Genomic DNA, 20551 nt, shown 5'->3' with positions numbered 1-20551 from the left:
ATGGCATCAAAACTCCTGAGGGCCTGCCCTGCCACAGGAGAGCATTCCCAGGAATAAAGCTCTGAGCAGGAGCTGGCATTTTGGGATCGCCTTCAGACTCAGAGGGTGAAATACTGACTGTGGGCAGGCTGCAGGATGTGCCACTGCTCCAACCTCCTCATCTGTAAAATGGGGACAGCAGCAGCTACCTGCCTCCCACTGTGCCACACAGTTAATTAATGTTCCTTTGAGTTGCGAAGATTAAAAGCGGCGTAAAACCACAAAATAGCGGTTTATTATTATTATGAATGAAGCCTCCACTCTTTCCATCAGTGCCCCTTAAAGCAGTGCTGCTGCAGACACCGTGAATTGCTCCCAGCAGTTCCACCACTGCTGGCATTCGCAGGGGTTTGACTGCAGACTTCCAAGTAAAAGCTTTGAAGGTGTTGGGGAAGAAGAAAGAGAGAGGGAACAAACAGAAATTTCCACCCCATTTTGTGCTTCACGCTTGCACGTGATGCTCCCACAATGCTCTCACCACCCTCCCAGGGGCTGGAACAAAACAAACCACAGACAACAGCATCTCTTCACCTCCTGTCTTTGCCCACACAGGCTGCCATATCCTGGCATGGGGGATGTCAGAACAGGTCGTTCTGCGAGGGCACAGAAACACCAAACTGCGATCACACGGCTGCTTTAGGAAGAGTATAAGATACTGTCTCTATTTTTAACAGGTGGGAGAGGTTTAGCACAAGAAGTAAACCAGGGGCAGAGCAATGTGGCCTAATTATGGAGGGGCACGGACAGGCTCCTTGTTCCAGTTGTTCCAGATGTTGGCACCACCCAAATCATGTCCTGTCCTCCCAGGGGCACTGGAGGGAGGGGCCACAGGAGCCCTCCTCACTCATCCCCTCACCCTGGGGGCTCTCTGGCCCCTACAAACCCTCCTTTTCCCTTATCCAATGCCATAAGCATCAAACCTGGAGGAGCAGCTGCCCAGTTCCCATCACAGCCCTTGAGACAATCCCCAGTCCCTGTCCCAGCCCCATTCTCAGTCCCTGTCCTGCCACAGATGGTTTTGACTTGGTAAAACCAGATTAACACACAGGAGAAGGAAGTTCAGATCCTGGCTCAAGCACTTCAGGCAAGTCTCCTTTTTCCACCTACTCTTCCTGCATTATTTAACAGAGGACCAGCGTTATTTCCTTGGCTGCCCCTTGCACAACTGCATCCCCCTGAAGTAGAACCCCCTCCTTTGATGCCTCTGCAGGCATTCTGCTCTCCAGACCCTGCAGCCAGTCCCTCCATGCCCTGGCACTGCAATCCTGACCTGGCAGAGCTTGTGGCTCTCCATCCATCTCCCCCAGCCCTGCCATTCAGCCTCTCCAGACCCTTCCAGCACGCCTGGCTGAAGGGCTGAGATGCCTGCAGCACACGGTGGCCGTGCTCCTCCCGACAGGCACCTTTCATGTTTAATTCAGAGGCTGGTTTAGTTAATCTATTTTTTAATAATTCATCCCTTCCATCTTAATTTTGGTAGTTGTTGAAAATCCCTAATAAAACATTTAGGGGCTCTTTTACTGGAGCAATGGCATGATTTACTTGATGAAATCCAGTCTTTGATGTCCTATCTTAATTCCCTCCCTCCCACCGTGCCTCAATCCTGTTTATCACTGTGCCGGAGGTAAGAGGTTCTTGTCGAGTTTTGTAGCACTTGAGACGCTTGGTCAGCGTTAATAATTCAGCTGCCCTGCACAGCTTAGACAAATCTTGTAGCAAAACAGCCTCTTCCTTTTGTTAACAGCTCCCTCTGCCACCACAGAGCCGGGCATGGGCTGGGATGCAGAGCAGAAGGACCAGGCTGAGCATCCTGACCTGGCAGAAGCACCAGGAAAACTTCACAGGTGCCAACTGCATTGTTGGGAGAATATACACCCTTTTACAAGGCTTGTATTTCATCCTCTACAGCCCGAATGGGGAAACATGCTGGGTTTTTGCATCTGTAATTGGGGAAGAACAGATGGTGGAGGCACAGTTGGAAGTAATACGGCCATTAAAATAATCTATACGGCTTGTAATTCCCCCTCATGTGGAGACAGAGGAGGGCTTGCCTCTGCCCCAGTGCCCACCCAGGCTGCAGGAAGGGTGGGCACAGGTTTGGGGTTCTTTCTGTTGTTGGGATATTTTGGTGGATTTTGATGGTTTTTGCTATTTCCCTTCACCTGGGATGCTCCTTGGAGCGATTTGAGGAGGCAACAGCTGAACCAGAGCTGCTTCCACTGGGTAGTTTTTAACTCCCATGTGCCATGTGGGGCACATTTGCTGCCCATATCACCCACTTAAAGCAGCTTCTAGCTTCATACATGCCTTAGTGATAGAAAAAGAGCAGCAGGAAGCTCCAAGCACTTCAGAGAGATCACGGCATCTCTGCAGTTAAATTTCAAATGGGGATGATGTGAGAAAGAATTATGGAAAAACCCTTCTGTTGATTCATGAAAATGGAAACCTCTCAGGAGAACACTCAGGCTTTGCCATCCCCTCTGTCACCTACAGGTCCTGAGAGTGAGAAAACGTAAAATCAGAGTAGGAAAGTTGCCCCAAAAAGCCCAAATGTGCAGCCAATATATGGAAATTTATTGTTCAGCATGATGTAGGTCATGGTTTCAGAGACCTCTATGCCCTCCAAACACCCCAACCACCACTTTGCTTGGTACCTCTTGATGGATGAAGGTTTTCCTCTAGGATTTGATTACTGCTTTGTAGCAAATTGGTTTTTTTACACACAGTCATACTATGGGAAAGGTCCTACTTCAATACAAAATTGAGAAAATGGATGAAATCTCAAAAAAAAAAAATCACACTGGAAGGTGTAATCCCTTCCCACTCAGACCCAGAGGCATCCACATCCTGACTGATGGAGGGGAGAAGGAAAGGGAATTGCAGCAGCAACCCCTGGCCCTGAACCCAAGCACCCCAGATCCCTTGGGCACCCTGCTTCCCCTACAAAACCTCCCCAGGCAGGACAGAATTATTTTCTCAGGTAGAAACCTCTCTGTTGGACTTAAAATCTTCCTTCCTCGCAGAAGCAAATCCAAATCCAACCTCTCCAAATTTTTACTCTGAGCCCGGAGCACGAGGGAGCCAGCAGGATGTTACCTTGGCAGCTGGCTTTGCTTTATGGAACTGTAAATATATTTTTTTAATGGGCTGGCGGCAAGAAAGATGCGTTCCCAGGCTCAACAACATCCAAAATTAACTGTGATTCATTTCAGAACGGGCAAAGGGGTGGAGGAAGGGGGAACGTGAGCCTGAAACCTGCAGAATATAAAAGCCTTGAAAGAAATTGCCAAAAAATCCCCTGCATCGCTGCCTTCTGGCTCTGGAAAAGAGATTAAAAACCTGAGCAGCATCAGGCTGAAGCAGACGTCACCGAGGCCACCCCAGGCCATGCTCATGCTCAAATAAGACTTTTCCTCCTTGTTACTTTCCTGGAGACAAAGCAGCCTTGGCAGCAGAAAGCTCTGCCCCTCTCCTGGCACACCTAAACCGAGGAGGTGCTGCTGTGTCCAGGGATTCCAGCTCTGCAGGGCCCTTGGGGATTTCTGAGGGACCCTGATTTCCACACCAGCACCTCACCCTTCTCCTTGTGCCAGAGCATTTCTCCTCACGTGCCTTCCTTAGCCCCGGTGCCTCTCTCTGACACCTAATTTGAGTGACCCTTTAGTGACTAATTTAATTACCCCGGCCCACAAACTGACAGACAGCTGTTAAAAATGGTTATTGCATTATTAATACGCTCCAGTAATTTCCCATTAAAACTATACTGTTAATAATTTTTTCCCCCTGTATTTCTTCCCTCTTAATTAGTCTATTTAAAACTTTGAAGGAATATTCTCTTTATGGTAAATGGGAGCGTCGAGCAAATTACATTTTTGATTGAATACTTCTGTGATAGGCCAGCAAATAAGACCGTTGAGTTGTTAATTATTGTCAGAGTTTCACACGATGCCTGCTAATGAGGCAGTCAATCTTCTCTGCCATTACTGGAATATTAATGGAAGCCTTTGGTATCGATTTTGTCACCAGGAAAGGTGAGAACTCCTCCTACCTGTGGGGCTCCAGGGAGGGCAGGGGGATCTGCACTGGGAGGGGACACTGAAGGGAGCAGAGCCCTTGGGATGGGGTGAGACAGGAGGGTTTGAAGCTGGTGGAAGCTCTGGAAGCTCTTGGATGTGCCCATGGCAGCTTGTACAGCTCATGGAGCCAGTGGGGGGTGGGCACATTCCCACAGGGATCAATCCCACCCACCCACAGGCACACCCAGGCAGGACAGGTGACAGAGGGGTGACACTTCCTGCTGGTCCCTGTCCCCTCCCTCCCTGTCTACTTCTCAATTTTGAAGAATATCAGATTCACCCCTTATCTTTCTGTGGTAAGACAACTTTTATCTTCTTTTTTTTTTCCCTTTTTTTAAGGAAAGGGAAATACCTGATCTGTCTGGACTGCAGCAGATAACTTGATAGAGTACGCACAGAAGTTATGAGTAAAGCAACCACGGATAAGGATCGACATGAAACCACGAGGTGGCCCAGAGACTGTACAAAAACAGCCTTTGAGTTGTGCTGGGAGATGTGACAGGGAGCTTTTTGTTCCATTTCTCCAGCCCTTTGGGCCCTGATCCTGTTTGATTTTCACACTGATGTTCTCACTGGAGAATGGAGGAGTTTGGCAGCAGAGTCTGTCTGTGTCAAAGTCACAGGAATTCTTTTCCCCACCAGGCTCCCAGAGCAGGAGCAGCATGGGGCAGTGCCCAGTGCCATCCCCAGTGCTAAAACCATCTCCCTACTAACAGCATCTTGGCCAAGCCACAGGAAATCCCACCAAAAAGAGATTTTGTCACGGGATAACTGTGACTGGGCGAGGGAACCCACCCCAGAGCCGTTCGTGTCTGTGACCCATGCTCTGCCTGTCCCATTAAGTCCATCCCCCTGGGCGGGCAGGGATCTACAATTCCCTGAGCTCCCTGGTGGATATGTGCCATTGAAAGATGCCACATGTGCTCTGCTCCTGCACTCAAAGCAAGGCTGAGCAGCACAGAGCCTGCTCGCCTGGGCTGTGGGGGCTGTCGTGTGGCACAGCCCACCCACCAGCCCTCCTCTGCCTTCACCCTGAGCTCATCCACCTGAGAAATGGGAGCCTGACTTTGCCTATGCAGCACCAAGTCCAAGCAGAGCCCTGGATTTCCTAAATAGGTCACCCAGAACTTGCTGTTGGGTTTTATTTCTGTAGCTTTGCTCTGAGGAAGCGCCTGTGCGAGTGCTTGACCCAGAGACCTGCAGGACTGATGCTGAATGCAGACAAAGTGCTGGCACTGCAAACCAGCTCAGCTCCCCCTGAACTGCTCCAGCCTTCCCAGCCCAAACCTCTCCCAGCCCTGCTCCCACTGGGAAAGCCAGGACAGACAGGATGAACCTTACAAAACCCATCATCCATTATAGCAGGTGACACACCGACCCAGGCCGTGCTGTCACAGCTGCTGCCAGAGGCCAGAGCTCAGGGACCTCACTCCAGCTACTCCAGGTGCACAGCCAAACCCACATCCTCCCCAAAAATGAGATTGTCTGGGGCTGTTCTGACCTGGTGATTCAGGGAAAGATGTGTGTGTAGGAGCTGGAGGTTGCAGTATCAATGGGAAGGCTCCCACCTCTCTGTAGTCCCTGTCACCCACAGCTGGGATGACACCAAGAGACAGGCACAGATGGAGGACAATGTCCAGCCTCCACAGGAGCAACCTCCCATCCCTCTCATTCCAAGGCAGGATGTTCTGTGGTTTCTTTTCCACCCTGGAAAGCAGCAGATCTGCATGTCTGCTCCCCAATTGCAGGTGGTGTCCCCCGACCCAGCCACCCCTGCTGCTTCCAAGTCCATCTGCTGCCCGCTGGTGCTCTTTAAGCCAGGTGCTATTTTTACTGCAGTGAAGTTTTCCATACTAAAAGCTCCTTTTCTTTTCATTTTCTATAAAGCAGGCTTCAATAATTCCTCGGGGTCCACTTCCAACCTGCTATTCTACGATTTTGTAAAAGAGGAGGTTTCCATTTATAATGAATTGCCTGTGATGCAGCATATCCCAATTTTACCAGGAAAAAGAGATCTTGTAACCCTCCCTGAGCTCCCAGTGAGATGCCATGAAAAGCCCCTCAGGTCAATAGCATTGCCAATGCTATTCCTCTGTCAGTATCACTTAGCTGTGTTCAGGCAAAAATTATGGCTTTTACCCCCCCCAAAAAAGCCATTTCACCCCCATGGTCTGGTACTGAGGCAAATCAACACAAACCCAGGAGAGCTCCTTCCCCTTGGATCCAGCTCCCAGCACCCAGGCAGGACACTGGGAGGGATTGCCTTGGATTTGCCAATGGTCACACTGGGTAGGAATGAGCTGCTCCTTCCTGAAGTCCTTGAGAAGTTCCTGTAAGGAAGAGAAGCAGCCAGGAATCCCAACACATCCAGTGCTGAATTCTTGGGCAGCCCAGAGCTCTCCCCTCCCTCAGGGAGATGCAGGAGCCACCACCAGCAGGGATGGGGAGTGTGAGCCACCGTGGGCAGTGGGGGTGGACAAGGTGATCCTTGAGGTTCCTTCCAACCCAAACCATTCTGTGTTTCCATGATTCCATCAGTTGATAAGCCATTTATTTATCCAATCACTAGTTTATCATAACCCCTTTAAAACTCCTGAGCTATGGCCCCAGAGAAGCCACAGTCCAAACCCAGAGCACCCACAGTCAGCACTAACACCTCCAGCTCTGGCCTGTGCTCGATACACACTGATTAAAATAAATAGAAGAGAGGAAATGTGGACTGAAGTGAATGAAGAGAGTTCTCCCTGTGAAAGCTCAGTGCATATTTACACAGCATCCTGCCTTAATGCTCAGCTGCTTCATTTGTGTCACTTTAAGCCCTCGGCAGAAGCAGGGGAGAATTAGCTGGGGTTTGTGTGCTGCTGGGTTCTGCACAGCTCCCCACGAGCTGCTGCTGGGAGAGCCCTGGGATGGATGTGAGGAGGCAGTGACAGGGGACAGCCTGTCACTCCTGAACCTGGGACACTCCTGAACCTGGGACAGGCAGAGCACAGCTCTGTGTTTATGTTTCACATAAAGTGAAACATCAGTTTGCATGGAGCTACCCAGCCCTGTGGATCATCTCTGCTGTGCACTGCCCAGGAGTAGGTTCTCCCCAAAACTCATCCAGCTGCTGAGCCAACACTCCTGAACGTGTCCCAGTGCAGCTCTTCACCCTCTGCAGGCCTCCTCTCCACTCTGCTCCACACCAGCCACTTCTGCTGCCTGTGCTGGAGGTGAAACAGGCACTGGATAGATTCTACACAGACTGTGGTTCATCTCCATCCCTCCTTCCCAGCCTGCACTCAGACCAGGCTGGAGTCCAGCCCTGAGCATGGCCCAGCCTGCAGCACTGGGTCCCCAACAGCACCCATCTAACTTGTGATAAAAGGCACTTGGTTGCAATCAATAGCATCTCATAATATCAAAAACACTGCAGGAACCATCAAGAGCTGAATTGATTACGGCACAGTAATTCTTCAGGCAGTGAAAGCAGGGCAATTCCCAAGATGGGATTATTTTTTTGCAAGGCTTCACCTAATTTTCTTGATGTTATTTTCCCCCTGCTCACTCCCCAGCCCTCCTTCCGAACCTCTCCAGCTCTGCATTGCTCTTTGATTCAGTCTCTGAAAACAATATTTTGTTTTACACAGTTAAGTTTACCAGTGAAGTTCCTGGGAAACCATCACCAGCACCCAGATTTCTGGGACTGGAACATGTGCAGCAGGAAAAAGTCAAGGAAGATTTTGCTTTTGTCTCTGTGGTCAGCAGCCCACTTTGGGGAGACTAGAAAAAGCCCTGACAAGAACTCAAAACACCTAAATCAGAAAAGGAGACCAAATACACAGACCAAAAGGGAAATGATACAAAATTTGTGGAGAGTGGAGGCAAAGGGCAGTGGATTTTCAGTCTGATCCAGCCTTGACAAAGCATGAAAATGTTTTGTGAGCCAGTGGGCAAGGCCACACAGGACACATCCTTCCTGCTCTGTGCAACGCTGGCATTGCCTGTAAAACATGCACTGAACTTTCTGGTGCTCCTAAACTCATTTTGAGCTGATTTTGCTCCTTTGTCTGGAGGTGAGAGAGCCAGGGAGGGTCTGCAGAGCATCTCTCCTGCCTCTGGAAAGTGTGGAATGAAAAGGAGAAGCACTGCACGAGCAAGGTTACTCTGAGCTGCCTAGAAAGTGCTGCATTAAAGGCACAAAGGGAATTTTTTCCTAATAAATCACCCCAAGAGCCAGGGTGACATCCTAGAGTGGAGAAAACCGCTGGAGGGCAGAAGTCAGAGCCAGGGCACTGCACTGAAGAGTGGAAACATCACTTTGGCTCTGCTGCCGAGGAGCAGGAGCTGAAACTAATTAACTTCGCTTGTCCTCATGGAGCACAGGCGTCCTGGGTCACTGGCTGCCCTGGGGTGAAAATCAAACAGGAGCTTTGCCCCTTGGCCCGAGCTGCTGCCCCTCGTTCCTCCATGGTGAGCCCCTGTTCCTCTGCAGCAGCATGTGCATCCCCTTTTTGCCTTTAGCAATTAATAAATCCCTGTAAAAACCAACCTAGAGGTCTCTCTTCCATGGTGCAGCGTATCCTGGCTTTGCCAGGAAGAAGGGAGTCTGGGATTCTCCCAAACTCCCAGTGAAATGTCCTTCCCAAGAGCCTTTTCCAAACCTGCAAGGGACAGGATCTCCTCGCAGTGCCCTAAAAGCAGAAGGACAGAGCTGCCCTGTTTGTGTCCATCTCCATTCCTGTCGTCTCCACAGAGCTGGTTTTTCCTCCCTGGCTGTGGAGCCTGTCGCAGGTTCCTGGCAAACTCCCAGGAACATTTTGGCTCCACTGAATTTTATTAGTTTTGTCCTTTGGCTGAAGTGATCCAACAATAGTTACAGGAAATAAAAACAGGAAGGGAAGAGTTGATCCCGTCCACATCAGGCAAGTTTTAGGTAACTGAAATCTCATCAGAACTGGATTTTGGATAGTGCCAGTTCTTTCCAGTGAGTTGTATTAAGAAACAACTGAAGAAAAGGCATTTCCCAGTGTCACTGCTCCACCTGGGCATCATCCCAGCACCCTGGGATGGGCCAGGGTATGAGCTGCCTGGTCCTTCCTCCTGCAAACCTTCTAGGCCCTTTCTCAGGCAGGAGCTGCACACAAAAGCAAAGGTAATAAAACTCAAATAGGGGTAAAAAAATTGTTATTCATGAAAAAATGGTACAGAGAGGCTGTATAAACAGAGAGGCCAAGGGGCTGTGCTTTGAACAGGCAGCTACAAAGCACATTCCAGCCTCTGGTTAACAGAAAACGAAGGCAGCGACATAAAAACAAATAACAACATCAAACAGGGCGGGAAAAACACCTTTCAACACAGGAACCCAAGGTCCAATTTTGCTACCTTGCATCGCCCTTTCTGCTAAACATTCACAGCGTGTTAGAGCCCGGCCTCCCCCTCCAAAGCCTCGGTGGCAGCGCTTGTCTCAGCCCTGGCAGGATCCTGCTGCACACAGATCCCACATGGATGGGGATGGACACACAGCTACAACAGCAGATCCACATGGAGAATGTGGAGAAGCCACGGTGCCAAACCCTACTCTGTGATGAGAGATCCCAGAGACATCAAAAGGAATCATTCTGGGTGTGAGACAGCGTTTGCAGATTTGGCAAGTGTGAGGTATTTTTAATTGTCTCAATAAACATATAAACAAAATCTGTTCACTTGCTGGGTTTTTTTCCCTCCTGAGCTCTGCAGCACCATGGACAAGAGGAGCTGTAATCTCTCAGCTGCCAAACCTGGTGCTGGTGCTGATGCTCCCTTCGATGGATTTGCCTACAAGCCAGGCCCAAATTTACATCCCCTGTCCCTACGAGGTTTGATCATTTTCAGTTTTATGGCGCAGCATTAAAGCCTCAGAAATGCAGTGAGTTCACACAGCAGAGCACAGAGAGTGAAGCTCAGCATTATTGCAGCAGGAGTTACTAACAGCCCGGGATGAGGGAAGGCTGAAATGTTCCCTGGATTCTTTCTGGGCATGAAGGATGCCATGGCTGCTGAGGTTGAGGGCAGTAAAGTCCTTGTGCTGTCCCAGAGGTGCTGGGTGATCCACATTTCAATTCTGACCCACCCTAGATCCTTCCTGGGTGATTTCAGCTCCAGTTTTTTGGGGGAAGGTTCCCCTCTTTCCCCATCACACTGTTCCCTTAACTCTCCTGTTTTTGCTGCTCACACCCTTTGGTGGCTGCCACAAGATTACATCTCCATTTAGTCACCCCATGGCGAAGTGAGCCGTACCTGACTCTTCTAACCTGCTCTCATAAATCACAGTGGGAGGCAGGGAGGAGGAAAAATCCTGGTAAGCAGCCAGGACCAAGCTCAGCTGACAGCTGCAGGGCAGGGGCTGATGGCTGCCTCTCTGTAAAGCATCTGTCCCTGCTCTCCAGAGGACGAGGCCAAAGGCTGCCTCTATCCCCGTGTCAAGCACCAGAAGATGCTTCTCCACCACTTTCTGAGAGACATCAGCGTCTCAGGGTGATAAGGAGCCCAGGCCAGAGCACAGGGATGTTATCTGTGGGGATGATGGTGTCTCTGTGCTGTGCACAGTAATGAATTGCCCTCTCTGCAGAAATGAGTAAGTTGTGCCTGCTGATGCAATGATCAATTTGCTCCGTGGTGCAAAGCTGCCCATTCATCATGGCCATCAACTGCAGCCCCTCACACCTTTTTATTGGCCCCAGTGGAGCGGGAGGCTCTGCAGGAGAGGAACAGGCCCCCGAAAAAGGGGTTTCCCCTCTCCCCCAACCTCCTGGCTGAGGGTCCCCATGGCACTGAGCACCCAGAAATCACAGCCTGCTCTGCTCAGGGGCGGGCAGCAGAAAGAAAAGAAGGGGAAAAAAAAAAGGATCAGGTTCCCATGGCATCCCCTGCACAAATGGCAGGAAGAGCTGGCAGGATGCCCTCTGCCTGCATGCCATATCCCATCCCACACGGACCTCCTGACCTTGAGGGATGCTCACCTGCAGCTGCACCCATTCATCTGTGCTCCTGCAGATCAGGAAGGAGGTTAAGGCACAGATGACTTTTTCTGCTGCAACAGCAGGGACAGCAAAGCTGTTTCCACACTCTCCTGGCCCAGATTCCCTTTGCCTTTCTCATCCATTTCATTTTTCATCCTCCTCCACTCCCAGGGAGCCTCACACCACAGTGATCACCACTGATTTACAAAATCACAAGTGCCCGAATCACTGCAAAACCCCTTCAAAATATCACTCAAAACCCTTGTAAGGCTGAGACAGGAGTGAGGCTGAAAGAGCACGGCATGGCTGAGCTGGTGAATGCCATGGGCAGGGAGAAAAAGCCTTGCTCCCATCCTTGACAGAAGACAGGACCCATGAGGGCACAGAGAGGGGGAGCAGAGTGTTCTGCCCCTGAGAGGACTGAAAATAAAAATAACAAACAAATAAAGAAAAAGTAGAAATAAAGAAATCCAGTTGATTGTACTTTGGCAAAGAATTCAGAGAGCAAAGGGGCTCACTTGGGAGCAAAACGAAGATGAATCGACAGCGAGTTCAAGAGAATTCATTCTGCTGCTGAACACTTGTCTCTCCATCAGGACATCTCAAAGGCTTGTCAAGCGAAGGCAAGGCTTTTATTTGTTTCTATGGTTGCCATAACGATAGAGCTATATGTCATGTCAGGCAGCAGCTGAGGCTCGTGCCTCTGATTTAGAGCTGCTCAACAGAAATTATCAACTTTCCTGCAGAGCGGGTGGCACAGTGAACCGTGACCACTGGGCTTCTGCCTGTGCCGTGCTCTGCCTCCAGGGTTAGCTCTCCTCTTGGTCCCCACAGCTGTGTGTACCCCGAGGGATGCTTTTATTATCCCCTGCAGAGATGCTTTTATTATCCCCTAGAGGGATATTTTTATTATCCCTGCAGGGATGCTCGGTGCTGCTGCAGTGGGACCTGGGGGCTGTGGGTCCTTCCCTTACACTGCCACAATTAGAGCAATTCCTGACCCACAGGATGAGCTGCACCTCCCAGGGGCTCAAACAGAGCTGGCAAGGTGTCCAGGGAAGGCCAGCAGAAGGATTGAGCACCTGACAGAAATTTTGTTTAACAAAACTTTATGGACTACTGTGTTTAACACCAGGTTAAGGGAGAAATACAGGTAAGAGAGAGATGGGAGTGGAAACAAAGAAGGGTCTTGAAAATAAGCAAGACAAGGTGGGACTGGGATGTATTTTTTGTCCAGGCAGGGAATGTGCTGCAAGGACAGCCTGCCCAGCCTGGGACCCTGGGGAGAGCCCTGCAGCTCTGCTGGTCGAGCTCCTCTGAACAAAGACGTCACCGTGAGCGTGGCTGTCACGGTCCCAGGCTGTGACTGATGTGATCCTTGTGCGGAGGATCAGGCTCTGGGGTCGAGGAAGGGATGCTCAATATGGTCACTGATAAATTACATATGCAAGTTTCATTAACTCCAAGCACTCTCATTCCTAATTTATGATGCACAGCCCTGAAACCTCCAGCACCAAGTTTTGCACACTCCTGTGTCCTGTCCCCTGAAGCCCCCAGAGCACTCCGAGGGGGATGCTTGCACAAAGCCTGCTGGCTCCTGTTTGCTCAGTTTCTCCATTGATCTGGCTGCAGCAGGGGAAGCTTTGGGCCCCTCATCCCCATCCACCAAAGCACAGCTTGTGAAACACACGGAGATCAGCACTGGAGTCAGCATTTCCCCAGAGAGCTGCTGAAAGGCCGAGCCCCACCTGTCCCTCTGCATCTCAAGCATCTTCATAAAAACACAAGACCACATTTGAACCTTTAACCCTGCGAGTTGTAAAGACTTCATCACTTGTTTTCTCCCAAGCAGGCTTTCTGCCATTTCCCTCCATTAAACTCTTCAAGACAAGTGACCCCAGAGCCAAAGGTGTCAGACTAATGAAAGGTCTGCAGGAATGCAGCACGCTCGTTATTACAGACACAGAAGAAACAGCACTGAGCCACCATCAGTGTCACAGGACAGCAAACAGGGCACGTTGGGTGCTGAGGCTGTGCTGCAGCTGCTGTAACACAGCCCAGGGTCTGCCCTGTGCCATGGAGATGGCACTGTGTTAAAGCCCAAGCACTGCAGAGCCAGGAAGAATTTCTTCATTGGAAAAGGGCTGTCATGCATTGGAAGGGAGGTGGTGGAATTCCCATCCATGGAATATTCAAAAATTAACAGAACTTGGCACTCAGCGCACTGGGTAACAAGGTGGGGATGGGTCACAGGTTGGATTCAGTCCCTGAGGTCTTTTCCAGCCCAAATGATTCTGTGATTCACCTGCAGGAGCTGCCAGCACAGAGGGACAGCAGTGCTGCCACAGTCCCAGAGGCAGGAACCAGGACCCCTCCAGGCAGAGGGAGGGATGGCTGTGTCTGACACCTGCACCAAGGACAGCCCCTGCTCACCTCTGATGTGGGTCTGATGTGTGGGATCACCACCTGAACATCTGAACCACCAAAACTGCTCCCCTGAAAAGCTGCTTGTGTCAGAGATAAAGAAAAGAGGCTTCAAGATAAACAGCTCTGAAAGCTTCTTTCTCACTGTGTGAAAGCACCCAAGAACCTCAGAAGAGGATTCCACCCATCCTGGGGTGCTGAAGATCCTGAGCTTGCAGCTCCTCATTTGAGAAGTGTTTCAGCTCTAATGTAGAAACAATAGATTGCTTCTCACTTCTCACTGTATCTGTGAAACCTCCCATAATTCAACATCAAATATTTATTATTGCGTTTATTAAAGTTTTAATAATTCAGCAACTCCTGTGTGTAAGATACAAGCGCTGTGAACTCACACCTCCCTTATTCTACCTGAGCAACTCCAATATTTATACCTGGAATTCTCAGTTCTGGTTCTATTTATGAGGGGAGCAACAGCCTTGTGCCAAAACCTCCCCTCCTCCTGCCTGGCATTCATCCATCCCGACAGAGACTTTTCCACAAGGAGCAGTGCCCAGAGACAATTACTGCACTGGAGCAGAAAACAAGCTTCTGAGCCTCTACCTTCACTGAGGCACTTTTAATGAAGATGTGAGGAGGAAAGAAAGAAATAATGTTCTCTTGGCACTTTGGCTTGGAAAATATTAGCATAAACCCCTCCCTTTCTCAAATGAAAAGCAGAAGTTGTTGCAGACAAGAAAAACAACGCTCCTAAAAGAGCCAAACTGTGATGGATTTGTACCACAGGTCTCTTTTCACAGGAAAGGGAACGAGCACTAATTAGCAACAAAAACACACACACTTGGAAGTGAGGGCATCTTAGATGCCAGCCCTGGCTCTGCCGTAGCTTTTGTGGGCACTTGCTTTAACTACAGCCCTGCCAAGATGGTGGGACAGAAGAATGGAAATCAATTCCTCATCACTTGGAGGAAAGACAAGACAGAAGGGGCTGGGGGACACAAGGATCCTGCTGGTGCCCAGGGAGATGTTTCATAACACAACCAAGAATTTGCAAGTCCAGAAATTGTGTCTGGAGTCAACAGGAAAAAGCAGCAAGAAGAGAGGGAGGGAGGGAGAGCACACAGAGTCTCCCTGGCACTCAACAGTCACATACTCAATCTTAATTTAATGGGAGAGAAGTAAATACCTTCAGAATTAAACCCTTATAATTTACAGTTAAACCCTCATAAACCAGACCAAAGTGGATAACCACCACCAAGGTGATCAGTGAAATGTCCAGGCATTCACTGAACTCCAAAAAGGAAAAAAAAAAAAAAACAAATCCTCTATATAATTATGATGAGCAGCATGGCTTTTCACCCTTCATGAGCATCCCAGCAGATATCAGTGGCCAGGTGGATGTGATACAGGTATGAGTTTCAGAAAGATGACAGCCACTCCATCCCAGTAAATGCATCCATTTAAGCACTGCAATCTAACATTACATTTAATCCACTCTCAAATTGCCTGGCCACAGGTTCCTACCAATTCACCTGCCTGTACTGGCAGGTTTCAGAGTTACACACTCAGGCCTGGCCTAGACCCATCAGCCCAAAGAGCCTGGAGAGCAATCACATCAGATTTCTTATTGGAAGGAAAGTAATCAAACCTATCATCACAGAAATTACTGTATCCTCAATAACAATTTAAAGAGCAGTGGAGGCACTCAAGCATGAAGAAAACGAGAAATCTGCTTCCTACCTGACATCTGCTGGATCTTCTGTCACCAGAACATCTGTCTTGCAGCTGGCAAGGGGATTGATGGAAAGCTCCACGGGGGGCACCACGAAGCTCTTACTGACTGGCAGCCACAGCCCTTGACCCAAACTGTAGGTGGACCTGGAAAAAGGACAAACATGTCACACAGGAACAGTGTCCACAGGGAATGGTGGCCCTCCACTGCCTGCTGGGCAGTCAGAGCAGTGGTGGCACCATGGCATAAATCAGGGATTTGGTCTTGTCTTGAAAGCTGAACAGGAGAGGAATGACTTGAGATGTGACAGGAGAACATGGGGATGGGAAAAGTCTTCTTTTAATTCCAGGAGGAGTTTCTGTGCATGCTGTCCTCATGTTTGCTGAAGGGACAAAGGGGGAACGTGTCGCTAAAGGACACAAAATGATTCACACAAACTCCTCTCGGTGTCAAAAGAGAAAAGCAGAACCTTTATTCTCTGACTCCAGTATTTATAGGTTCTCAACAATGACCAGGGATTGGATAATCAAGTCACCACCTTCCCAAACACAGTGGTCATGAGAAACATCCATCAAAAGACGTTTCTTAGAAGGAATGTGATAAACAACTTATGTTTACAGAACTTTCATGGGAAAGTAACTAAAACTATGAGAACATTATCAGAAGGCTTTAATTTTCAGGGCAACAGGAACCCTTTTCTGCCTTCCAAATACAGACAAATCTTTCAGGTCTGTCACAGACAGATGACAGCTCACCAGCACAAGAATGAGCCGGGACTGACCAAGAGGTTGCATCCACTGAGATGTCCTCGTGGCTCTCTTTTCCCAAGTGCCCCAGCTGAACCCTCCTCTGACTCACCTGAGTATCTTCTCTGGTGCCTGCTCTCCTGTGACCAAGTCATATCCCCGCTCCAGCGTCGTGTAGGGCCAGGGCCTGGGAGGAGAGAGACAAAAAGCAGCTGAGCACATCACTGGGCTGGGCAGGTGTCACAGTGAGCAGGGGGAGGAGAACTGGGCTCCTCACCACCGCGGGAGCCGGGGCAGACCCAGCCCAGCACCGTGTCCCACTCACCCCTCGCTGTGTCCCCAGTCGCTGCGCACACACAGGTGCCGATGCACGGGGTCCGGGGCGTACCCTTCATGGCAGCTGCACTCCCCTAGAACAGAGCAGGGAAGGATGAGACGTCTCTGGCCCAGAGACATGACTGCAGAGTCAGGCCCTCCTCCCCTGCTGCCCATCTCTGCTTTGTCACAGCCACTCTGGTCCCTCCTGTGCCTCGGGAGCACTTTGGACTCCAGAAAGCCCCAGGAGATGTGGAGAAGGAGATGTGGAATGCTGTAAGAAACCTGTAGTTACATCTCAGGGAGGAGATTACATGATGCAGTACCCACAGTAGCTGGGGATGGAGTTTCATGATGCAGAAGGTCTGTCCTTAAGCAGTGCTCCAGTGCAGTCCTGCAGGGCGTCACTCCTCAGCAGGGATCTTGACCTTGCTTGAGCACAGCAGTGTCCACCCTGTGCAATCCTCGAGGGGGACACCACAACCATCCCACATCCCCTTCCCACCTCTGCTCTGCCATCTGGCACCAGGACAAGAAAGCAGAACCTCCTGCAGCCCAAACTCCCACCAAAAGATGCAGAACCCCCCAAAATTACACCCTCCACAGACAGTTCCTGTGCTGTGTCCCCATCCCACAGCGAACGGGCTCTCAGCCCTGCTCCCCTCTGCTCTCTGGGTGCTGCCTCCCCCTGCTCCTCTCTTTTGACAGCAGGAGAAGACATTTCCCACACCAGAAACCCGACTGCACTTGGCCCAAATTGATTCAGTGTTTGGTAGAAATACATAACCCGGAGCAAGAAACAGCAAAATCAAAAGATTAATTGGATTTGCACGTGGAGTTTCTGCTACAAGCTGCTGACAGTGTTTCCCCCTACCCTCCCCTCCTCTCCCCATCGTGCCTGACGGTGCAGCAAAGCTGAGCTGTAAACACTGCTGAGGTGGGGACCTGGGGAGGATGCTGAGGATGTGGGTACCCCCCTCACAGTGGCAATGCAGACTGGCACCTACCTGCGTGCTCCTCGGGATCCTAAGCAAGTTCTTATAATGCCTCACAGGGATTACAGTAAAGAGCTTTTATTGTCAGGAGGGAGCGAGATGGGGATTCAACCACTGCGATTTTTGAGGGAGAGATGCCTGGGAAGGGAGAGGCAGCAAAAAGAGGAAAAGAGTGGGGGGAAAAAAGAGACGGCTAATGATGTGCTAAAATGCAACAGCACCTTCATGAAATATTCACTGCCTCAAACGCGTCTAATATTAAAGATTAAATGTCCTGGGATTTGTCCTAGCGACTTCGAAGCACTGATTTATGATCTGTCAAAAGCTGCTAACCTCATGATTCATAACAGGAGCAGCAGGAACATTGCTGCTCCAAAGGGAAAGAGTTGGGAGAGAGATGGCAGCGCTTGGCCCTGCTCAGGCTCTGCCGTGCCTGGGGGCTGGGGCGGTCTCGGTGCAAGAAAACACAGGTCCTAATGGCTCCATCAGTGATTTTAAAAAAAGAAAAGTTATTTTTTCCTTGGGTGCTTAGTACGCAAGTTTCCCCAGCCCTGCTGTGGATCATTAATTCCTGGCGCTTATTACATAACAAATATATGCTCTGCAAATGAGAGACATCTCAAAGTGCTTGCGAAGCAGAGCTGGGAGTTTTGGGGCACTGGCTCACGCTCGGCTCCTGCCACAGAAATTAGAGCAAGGAAAGAAATAAACACCTACAGAGGTCAGCATCCCCATGGCCCAAACTCCTCCCCCCATATCGGTGGCTGGGGGTCCTGGGTGCTGAACCCCCTTCCCACGGTGCAGGAGGGTTTATTTTGTCTGCTGGCTTGTTTACTGCTCCGTCAGTTTGGCACCAGAAGGAGGAACTCTATCAACCAGGAGAAATATTGATTTTATCGACCCCAATCCTGGAGTTTCAGCAGCTACAGCCGGTGCTCAAGACTTTATTGGGAGGTTTATTGGGAGGTTTATTTCAGTAAGTGAGAGGGCAAGTGGTGGCACCAGCTGGGGAGAGATCCAGGGCAGGAGAGACTGGGGATCAGCTTTCTGCAGGTTTCCCAGGGTGATCTACACCCCTTTGGCAGAGTTTTGGAAACTGGATAGGAAGGCTCCCAGCACGGGATCAGCAGAGTGCTGCAGTCTGCTGGAAGAGTGAGGACTCCATCACCTCGGGTCAGATGGTTTAGGATCTGTTCCTCTGTCAAGAACCATGAGCTGACAATTAGTGGGGCTTCCAAAAAAATTCAGCAGAACCTGCTGTGCTCTTACAGCTTCTCAGGATCTTTTGCCCTCTCCCCAACAGCATCCCCCTTCCTTCTTCGGCCCCCAAAACTACTCTGTTATTTTCAGTCTGTCCCCATCCTTCCCACACACAATGCTGAGCCAGGGAGGATGCTGAGCCTGGCTAACCCCCATGGAATGAGAAACACCTGAAAAAGTGCCTGGAGTGGGGGGAACAGGGTTCCCATACCTCTAAGCCCTCTTCAGGGTGTGTTTTCAACATGCTGCTAAAATAAATCAAACCATCAAAAAGCCAAACTAAAATGTTTTTGTTCAAAGCAGCTGCATCTGAGATGGACACAGTTATCCGCTCAACCCTGCTGCAGCTAAGTTAGGATTCAAGCTGAGCTTGAAGCCAAAGTCAACCAAAGTAACCAAGTTTGACAAATAACTGCACCTGGAGCTGGATGCAATTTCCACAGGTCCTGCACATGCCTCTGTGCAGTGTTCAGCTGCTGCGGGAGCACAAATGAATCAGGATCTACCAACCCCCAGAACAAGAATCCTGCTCCCACTGCCACCACCCCGCACCCTGCCCATGGCACAGACCTTCCTCTGCTTTGGATTCAGAAGCCACAAACCAGGTTTGATAATCCATGGCAATTTTTCAGCTGTTTCAGCCAAAGGAAGGATCACTGCTCACTCAGAATAAATGAGGGCAGGTCCCAGAGCTCAGCTCTGGAGGTCCAACATTGTATTTCCAGTGTGTTATTAAGCAGGTGGAAGCTTTAGCTCTCTTTTTTTTTTTTTTTACAGAAAAGCTGGAAATTGCTGAACTCTCTTCATTACACTCTCCACACTGTCCTACTGCTTCTGCTGGAATGGGGAATGGGATCCCACACTGCTCCCACACCCTCCCAGCAGCAGAGTTGGGCTGCAGGATGAGCCATCAGCATGCCAGGATAAGCCTGTTAGCCTCATTATGGAGAGAGCTGATCCCTGGTGATAATGCTGCAAGAATCCCCCTAATCCACCCATCCAGTGCACATCAGGAAGAGGAGGCTCCCAGAGTCCCTGTGCTCCCAGGGAAGCTGCTCTGTGCTGGCACTGGCACTTTTATTTAAGGAGCTGGAGGAGCTTTGGCAGTGGTGGAGCAAAGCTGTTGCTTGTCAGCCTTCTCTGGGTGCTGCTGGTGTCCGTGAGTCCCTCCTGCATGACCTCCAGTGCTGGTGCTCACCCTTGTCCTGGAGGAATGCCCAGGGCTGTGCCCCAGCTGCAGGGGTACGTGCTGGGGACAACTCCAGAGCCCAGCCAGGGTGGCAGTGTGATCCCAAAAGCTGTGGGGCTATAAACACACACCTTTCCAGCAGTGTGAGCACTGCACAAACACGCTCACACCTGTTTCAGGGCTGCCTCTCCCACCCAAAGGGATACAGAGCTCAGCCACAACTGTTGTGTCCTCTCCTCTCTGGACCCACACACCCCTGCAGGGAACACACCAGCCCCAGCAGAGCATCCTCAGTGCCCCTGAGCCTCAAAGCTGCAGCACCACGTTCCCAACCTCCCAGTAAAACTCTCTGAAAAGCTCCTCTTCTACCCCTGGCAGCTGCTGTTCCTGCTCTTCAGGGATGGCACTTTCCAAACCTGAGCCTCTGCTTCATCCTGATGAGAAATTCAACCTTTCTAGAGGCAGTTTAGCACTCAAGGAACAAGACAAAGAAAGCGGCTCCTTCCCTGCTGACCTGGCATGGAGCACGGAGGGAAAACCTGGAGTGAATTTGAGAGTTATCCCTCCTCTACCCCTGCTGCAAGCCACCCTCCTCACCCTCATCCACCACAGCACTGAAGTGCAAGCTTAACCTCCAAGGATTGTGCCTGAGTTTAAGCTCTGCACAGATTTAATTCTCATTATCATCTGCTCAGCTCCTACACCGCAACCTCAGAGGAACACAGGAGCTGATGCAGGGAAGCAGAGAGGTCCCAGGGGTGGCCTGTGTGCCACAGCTGTCACCTTCTGAGCTGG

The 20551-nt window shown here is 50.3% G+C and overlaps 1 protein-coding gene across 1 annotated transcript in view; it reads right to left on the bottom strand.

Annotated features, from left to right (window-relative positions):
* The window catches only part of ASTN2 (astrotactin 2), a 305793-nt gene that overhangs the window by 156531 nt on the left and 128711 nt on the right, over window positions 1-20551 (bottom strand). The window contains exons 8-10 of the mRNA XM_058853725.1: window positions 16323-16407; window positions 16110-16184; window positions 15260-15397 (exon numbers count right to left, since the gene is read on the bottom strand). Of these exons, the coding sequence (XP_058709708.1) occupies window positions 15260-15397; window positions 16110-16184; window positions 16323-16407 (298 nt within the window). The remainder of the gene's footprint in view (window positions 1-15259; window positions 15398-16109; window positions 16185-16322; window positions 16408-20551) is intronic.

The sequence above is a fragment of the Poecile atricapillus genome, chromosome 20 (assembly GCF_030490865.1).
Source record: "Poecile atricapillus isolate bPoeAtr1 chromosome 20, bPoeAtr1.hap1, whole genome shotgun sequence".
NCBI classification, from domain to species: domain Eukaryota; kingdom Metazoa; phylum Chordata; class Aves; order Passeriformes; family Paridae; genus Poecile; species Poecile atricapillus.
The sequence above is the reverse complement of the archived record's forward strand: the minus strand, read 5'-3'. Positions and strand labels throughout refer to the sequence as shown.